The 7,886-nt window shown below is 35.8% G+C and overlaps 1 protein-coding gene across 7 annotated transcripts in view; it reads left to right on the plus strand.

Annotated features, from left to right (window-relative positions):
• The window catches only part of FAM126B (family with sequence similarity 126 member B), a 42,607-nt gene that overhangs the window by 30,215 nt on the left and 4,506 nt on the right, over positions 1-7,886 (plus strand). For 5 of the 7 annotated variants that reach the window (XM_006756254.2, XM_015559157.1, XM_015559156.1 and 2 more), the window contains 3 exons: positions 544-631; positions 4,042-4,201; positions 4,935-5,102. In XM_006756254.2, the coding sequence (XP_006756317.1) occupies positions 544-631; positions 4,042-4,201; positions 4,935-5,102 (416 nt within the window). The remainder of the gene's footprint in view (positions 1-543; positions 632-4,041; positions 4,202-4,934; positions 5,103-7,886) is intronic. The other 2 variants (XM_015559158.1, XM_006756253.2) reach the window with 1 other exon arrangement.

Raw genomic sequence — 7,886 nt, forward strand, 5'->3', positions numbered from 1 at the left:
AGTAAAAGGTCCTGGGAAAACTGAACAACCATATGCAAAAGAATGAAACTGAACCACTATCTTACGCCTTACACAAATATCAACTTAAAATGGATTAAAGAGTCGAATGTGTTTCCTAAAACCATGAAACTTCTAAAAGAAACTATAGGCAGGAAGATCCTTTTACATCATCAGTATTGGCAATGAGTTTCCAGGTCTCAGCTATTATAAATAACACTGCTATGAACATAACAGAAAACTGTCTCTCCTTGTAGTTTATAACCCAGGTTTTCATGAATGCATTAAATAGGTTACCCTAAATATCAATACATGATAAAAAAATTATGTGAAGAGACATCTATAGACTATTCTAAACTTTTATATCTGAAATCTTCATTTTGTTCTTGTAACCAAAAGTGGGATTGTTTAGAGGTGGAATGATGCAAAAATTGATGTGAAAATCTTGTTTAAGAATCAAAATAGTAGGACTTGGAACAATAAAAAGGGTGTTGTTGAATATTAAAGATATTTGCTAAAGATAGTAAACTACCTGCTTCTCCTTAGGTATAATGGACAGTGGGACCTTGGCCAGGAAGTCCTTGATGACATCATTTATAGAGCTCAGCTAGAACTCTTTTCTCAACCACTATTGGTATGTGAAAATATTTACTTTTTATTAAATATACCTGTGCCTGTTGAGGATATAAGAAATTAGTATGCAAAATCTGAGGCAATCCAAATTATTGAGGAAAAGGGTTTATTCCATAATAGCAGTTGGTTAACTGTTGGAAAGAAAACAAAATTGGTTTAGACCTTCTCCTCCTACCATGTATCAAAATACAATTCAAATAAAGTTTAAAGAATTGAAGCCCTTAAGAAAAAAGAGGGGGATAGGTTATAAATACTCAAATTTCTGCCCTAACCGTTTTGGCTCAGTGGATAGAGCGTCGGCCTGTGGACTGAAGGATCCTAGGTTTGATTTCGGTCAAGGGCATGTACCTTGGTTGCGGGCACATCCCCAGAAGGGGGTGTGCAGGAGGCAGCTGATTGATATTTCTAACTCTGTCCTTCTCCCTTCCTCTCTGTAAAAAGTCAATAAAATATTTTTTTAAATGGTATAAAAAAATTAAAAAATACTCAAACTTCTGCAGGAAAGACTTTCGAAACTTAAATGATATGACAAGTCACTAAAAAATGGTTGATGATTTTTTGACCACCTACACATCTAAATTCTAAACCATCAGTGTCTTTCTGCTGGTATTGCTTAGTGGTTGAGCGTCAACCCATGAACCAAGAGGTCCTGGTTTGATTCCTGGTCAGGTCACGATCCCCAGTAGTGCAGGAGTGCAGGAGACAACCAATCAATGATTTTCTCTCATCATTGAGGTTTCTATCTCTTCCTCTCCCTTCTTCTTTCTGAAAAACGTATTTTAAAAAACAAAATTGCTAAACCATTGGTATCTTAAAAACAAAATTAATCCCCAAAAGGTAAATGATTAACCGAAAAACAAATGTAAACATTCACCCTGGCTGGTTGGCTCAGTTGGTTGGAGCATCGTCTCATACACCGAAAGGTTTCAGGTTTGATTCCCAGTCAGGGCACATATGAGAGGCAATCAATCGATGTCTGTGTCTGTCTGTCTGTCTGTCTCTCTCTCTCTCTCTCTCTCTCTCTCTCTCTCTCTCTCTCTCTCTCAAAAATAAAAAAAAATCCTCGGGCTCTCTCTCTCTCTCTCTCTCTTTCTCTTTCTCTTTCTCTCTCATTCTCCCCTCTTCTCTCCTCCTCTCACCTTCCCTCCCCCTCTCCTCCTCTTTCTCTCTCTAAAATCAATAAAAAATCATATCCTCGGGTGAGGATTTTAAAAAAACAATAATAAAAACAAATGTAAACATCCAATAGTGGGCTATGGAAGGCATTTTTTATGTTACCAGTAGAAGTAGAACACAGCTCTAACCACCCCTCAGCAGAGGGTGTATTCGTTTTACTATTCCATGCCTAGCAATGTATCCCAGAAAACTACTTTAATTTTTTTTTAATCATGTGTTGTAAGCACAGCATTAATGTTATTTTTAATTTCAAAGGAATGAAAACAGTTTAAATGTTGCACAGCAGAGAATGATTATTATACAATATTTGCTTGGTGAAATTATGTATTTGGAAATTTATATTAAAGAAAGATGCTAGCTTATGTTAAGTGGTAAAACAGTATACAACTGTTTTTTTAATCTAGATAGGACAGATGAAACAAACAAAATGCTGCCCTAGCCAGTTTGGCTCAGTGAATAGAGTGAAGGCCTATGGACTGAAGGGTCCCAGATTCAATTCTGGTCAAGGGCATGTACCTTGGTTGCAGGCTCAATCTCTGGCACGTGAAGGAGGCAACCAATCCACGTGTCTCTCTCACATTGATGTTTCTTTCTGTCTCTCCTCTCCCACTCTCTCTAAAAATCAATGGAAAAATATCCTCGGATGAGGATGTAAAAAAAAAAAAAAAGAAACATACAAAATGCTAATAGTTGTCTACGTGATTTGACTGTGGATTTTTATTTCTTTGCAATTTTTTATTTTCTAAACTTTTTACAGTATTTTTATAATAGTATTTTAAAAATTATTTATGTACTTTTACTTACAGTGTTTTAAAAGTACAATTTTTAAAGCCATTTTCTTATCTTTTTTGTACTTTAAATTCCCATTTTTTTCTAATGTCATCACCCCTGATTTTACTCTAACATTTACATTAAAATGAATGAATAACAAGATTTTTAAAAATTATATTACAGTAATAATACTTTGCATTTGAGAGACTCTTTAAATCCATGCTTTTATCTTTGTAACAATTTTAAAAATTAAGTAGAGGGGCACTTTCAAGGCAATATAGTTAAAGAGATTAGTAATCTCTAGTCCTGGAATAGTTCTTTATTATTGGGGATCTCTGAGGGGCCCAATAAATAACACTCCTTTTCTCTATTCAAATCTAGAGCAGATGATAAGTAGATAAAATAGTTGGCAAATAGAAAAATAAGGCATTATCTTTAGCACTGATAAAGGCTAAACTGAAAGACTTAACTCCCCACCCCTCAATAGACCTTGAAGCAGGCCCCTGACTCCCTCTGCAGAGAATGTTTGGGTTGGTAGAGAAGCCACACTTATCTAGGTTGCTACACTCCACTTGTCCTTGTCCAAGTGGAGAGGGAGGGAGAATGACAATCCTCTATCTCAAGATCTTTGCCAGATGAGCACTACCCCATTAAGGAACATAAACCCACCTGGCGACTGTGACAGTGTTTGAGTGTCAAGCTATGAACCAAGAGGTCGCTGGTTCGATTCCCTGTTGGTCAGGACACATGCCTGGCTTGCTGGCTCCATCCCTGGTAGGGGGCCTGCAAGAAGCAGCCAATTGATGATGTTACTTTTTCATGGATGTTTCTGTCTGTTCCTCTCCCTTCTTCTCTCTCTCTAAAAATTAATGAAAACAGACCAATAAAAAAAAAGTCAATGAAATGAAGTCAGTGAGGCAGTTGCTGGAGAAGAATCCTGGCTCTCTAAAAGAAACATGAATCAAACAACAGCAATTACTCTTGAGCCAGATATTTTACTCTCTACGGAAGGCAGAAAGTGTTGGGACAAAATATCAGACATGTTGGGAAAAATTTCTTATGAAACAAATGAGTGGAGAAAAGGCTAATTATTTTAACCAGAGATTAAATTTTGCATGTTATTTATTACCTGAAAAATCAGAAACTTACTCTAATTTTTCTTATGTCAGGGTTCAAATGTTAAACAATTTTTCCTTCTATGGAATGTATTTCTTCTTTGAAAGTCAATAACTTCAAGAAATGGTAAGGTGACTAACATTAAAAAAAAATAAACTCTCATTTTAAAAACCTGCCTAGAACAATACAGAACAATAGAAATACAAGTATTTCTGACACATTCTACTTTTATATTTTGTAGTACGCATTTTAAATACATATTCAGAAATTATGGAAATGAGTAAGTGTAGAATAAGTATAAATTGTATATAGGGTGTAAATATGTCTAGACTTATATTATCATTTTAGGTTGCTAATGCCATGAAAAATTCATTACCATTTGATGCTCCTGATTCTTCACAAGAAGGCCAGAAAGTACTTAAAGTGGAAGTCACTCCGACAGTGCCGAGGATTTCTCGGACTGCAATTACAACAGCTTCCATCCGTCGCCATAGATGGAGGAGGGAAGGTGAGGACAAAATTTCTATAGCTCACTCATGGATTCAGTTAAATTTATCACTGTTTTTATAGACTATATTAGCACATGATATTACAGTACTCTATAATTAAAGTAAAATGTTTCAATTTCTGAAAGCACTAAAATGGTTTACATACTTAAATGTATTTTAATATTTTTTAATAAAATAGGTGTTATTTAGAATTCCTTATGAATGTTCAAGCAGAAAATAAGATCAAGTTAATTTTTATCTTTTTTGAACTAGTAATAACAATAGGAAAGAAGTTTCTTTAAGCTTCTTACCAAATTGGGGGAAAAAGGTGCATGTATGAGCATTGTGGGAGAAAATTATAACTGGCCAAACTAATGGTGGAATACAAGCTATCCATAAAAGGAATGATTATTGTTTTTTTTAGATTTTTATCTGCTTTTCCTTTTTGAGTAAGTGCTGAATCCAGCAGTATTTCATAGTCATATGGTATTTGAATAGTCAAGCTGTCTTGGCTAAGAGAAATTAACTGCCATTTTAATGATTCCTATTTTTCTATCCTATTCATTTGCAAACCTCACATTGTTCATCTGCTGCCTTATGTGTGTGTATGCTGTGCACACACATGTAACTATATAAATAGTGTTTGTGTTTATATCATATCCATATATACATTCTCTTATCTGCCTGGGTCAAAATGCTCAGAAAGAATAGAGGAGCACAAAAAGCACTAAAATGTTATATGTTGAATCCCAGATGGCTTTGACTTCTCAAACGAGGCTGACTCGAGTATTCCTGGCTCCCCGATCCAACACGGCTCCACTGACCTAGGGATCAAACGTGTGCAAGAGGGGGAGGTGCTGGTGCGCAGGACCCCTGAGCACGGCTCACCGGAGCCCAACTCAGCAGCAGCCACAACAGAGGGTAGGACAGAGATGAGGAGACAGAAGTCAGTGAGGCAGTTGCTGGAGAAGGATCCTGGCTCTCTAACCCCAAGCAGAACATTTTCCATTCTAGTGTGTGTTTCCACTACCCCTGAGCGTATTAGCTGCTCCTTGCAAAGCACAAACTCCCATATGCCCAGTTTCAGGTCAAGTACAATCTTTAGTTACCATTTGTGCTGGCCTGGAGTCTGCATCCCTGTGTAATCAAAGAACAGCTTGGCATGGCTACTAACAAAGCAGAGGCCTGTCTCCAAAAGGTCTGCAAATGCTTGGAATTTTTCATTACTGAGCATGTTTATTCTAACATTAGGAGAGGGAAAATGCACACAGTGGACATGAGCTTTATTAGTCAATGTGAGTTTATTTAATTCCTATAATTTATTCTTTAAAAAATATGTGCAGAGAATTTTAAAACTTTAATCCATTATCTTTAAGTAATTGGACTAAAGTGGAGCCGGCAATTTAATCTGTAATCCCAGCGTAGTCAATAATAAGAATTTCTTACCTCTTTAACAGAGTAAACTGGTATTGATTGGCTTTTTATAATCTTTGGGTCAAGTTGCCTGGGTCTAACCAGTGAACTATTGACATCTTTTCTCTATAAATGTACTACCCTGGTGCACACTACATTTTACCATTTATTGTAAATAATGATTATCTTATGTACCTCCCAAACAGAATTGAAATGTATTATTTAGAAGTCAGGTATCCTGTAGATCTTGTTTCTACAATGTAGGTATCTCAAAATGAGATCATCCCCCCTTTTCCAAAAATCCCCATTGCCCTGGTACCACCATCACAACCACCACCACCACCACCACCTGGAAAAGAACACTTTTCCCTGATTAGGAAAGTGTTTATTTGCTGCTTTCCATGTGATGCCATAGGAGTTGGCTTTGTGAAAGAGGGAACTTGTAGCCTAACTTTTTTTTTATTATTTAATGAATTGCTACTGTGGAGCCTTTACATTAATTTATGAAACATAGCAAGTAGTTTTAGACTAGGGTACATATTTTTACTTATTTTAAAGATCAAACGTACACGAAACAGACACTTCCACCTTAAGGAAGTCTCTTGCTCTTTGGTGCATTAAAAATTTGAGCATGCTCAGTAAGAATTTAAATCTACTCTCTGTCCATTTGCTCAGATTAACCTTACTTCCTTGACCAGTGTTGCATGTGCATGACCTAGGGACCCAAAGACTTGGTGCTGTTTTACAGAGACCCTGTGAGAAACGCAACCTTCCCTTTTCATTTTTTCTGTATCTTTTATCCCTGGGAGTCAGTTTTATCTTGTATAAAGGCATAAAAATAAATATGTGAATAGATGTTGAATCCAAAGTTGATATAAATGGGACAACATATTTCTTAACATTCCTTTTTGTTTTCCTTTTTTAATTGAATTTATTGGATGACATTGGTTAATAAAATTATATAGATTTCAGGTGTTTTTTTAACATTCTAGATGACTAAATGAGCCACTTGATGTGTATCTCCTACCATTGTTAGAGTGTTTGTGCTAAATGTAGTTGTACTATGTTAACACTTGATGATATTCTAGAAAGTGTGGGATAAGGTTGAAACATTTTTTCCAATTGATAAAAGTCAGACACTTTGAAAAAGGAACCAAAATAGTAGTATCACTAGTAGAAAATTTCAGTTTGTGAGGGTAGAGTATAGCCATTCTCATTGAGTCTAAAATTTCAGTGTGTTTGAAATTTCTCAAAAATTATTTTGTCTTTTAATCTAGATTAAATTATAATTTTAAATCAGTATTAGTAGAAACTAAATTTATAAGGGAAGGCAGGCATAATGGAAAAGTTTGTTAAAAATCCTTTTTGGTTGAAAAATTCTTTTTGGTTGTTTCTTCTTTGGATCATCAATAGTATTGTTATCACTCAGGGAGAATATTGGAAAGGAAAATGTTCTAAGGTACAGTTACTTTATATATGTGTGTATGAAAGTTTATTTAGAAAGTCACAGAGGTGGAAGAAATGAGCAGTAGAAGAAGTGGGCTCAGGAAATAAGTTAGAGAGGTGAAGGAAAAGGCCCTTGGAGCTTAGGAGAGAGATGGGTGAAGGTAACGGGACTGGTGGCAGAGAGGAGGGGAATGGAGAGGTGCAGGCGAGCCCAGGAAAGGGAGAGCACCACACAGTTACCTTTGTTCCTTGAGATTTTTTTAAACTAAAGGAAGGAAATTACCAAAACCTGCCCTTGACTGGAATCAAGCCTGGGACCCTTGAGTCCGCAGGCTGACGCTCTCCACTGAGCCAAACCGGTTAGGGCACCAAAACCTATGTAAAGTTCTGATAATTCTGAAGTCTGCTGGAGCTTTTGGATAAACGTAGATAATTGACCTTAAAAAAAAAGAAGAAAACATTTTTTTGTATGTGGTTTTAAATAGTTTTACAATTAAAACTGTATTTATTCTATGTTGAAATCGAGACTATGAGCCCATTACCTGCCTTTATTCTGATTGTCAAGTAATGTTTTATTTGTGATTTTTTAAAGCTTAATTTAAAATTATTACTAAATTGAGGATGCCTGTGATTAAAATATAGTCAGTGTTCCACTATACTGAAACAGCATATTTAGTATATAAAACATCAGTAGGTTCTCTTGCATGGTGGCTTTTATGTTATCATCATCTCTTTATGGCCATATTGCTTGGGCACCAGATCTGCATGTGGCAGGATTCAGAAGCTAGCACTAAGTCTCTCAGTCTCCTTTCCTAATTTCATATATATATATATATATATATATAT

Source organism: Myotis davidii, unplaced genomic scaffold, assembly GCF_000327345.1.
Source record: "Myotis davidii unplaced genomic scaffold, ASM32734v1 scaffold914, whole genome shotgun sequence".
Lineage (NCBI taxonomy): Eukaryota > Metazoa > Chordata > Mammalia > Chiroptera > Vespertilionidae > Myotis > Myotis davidii.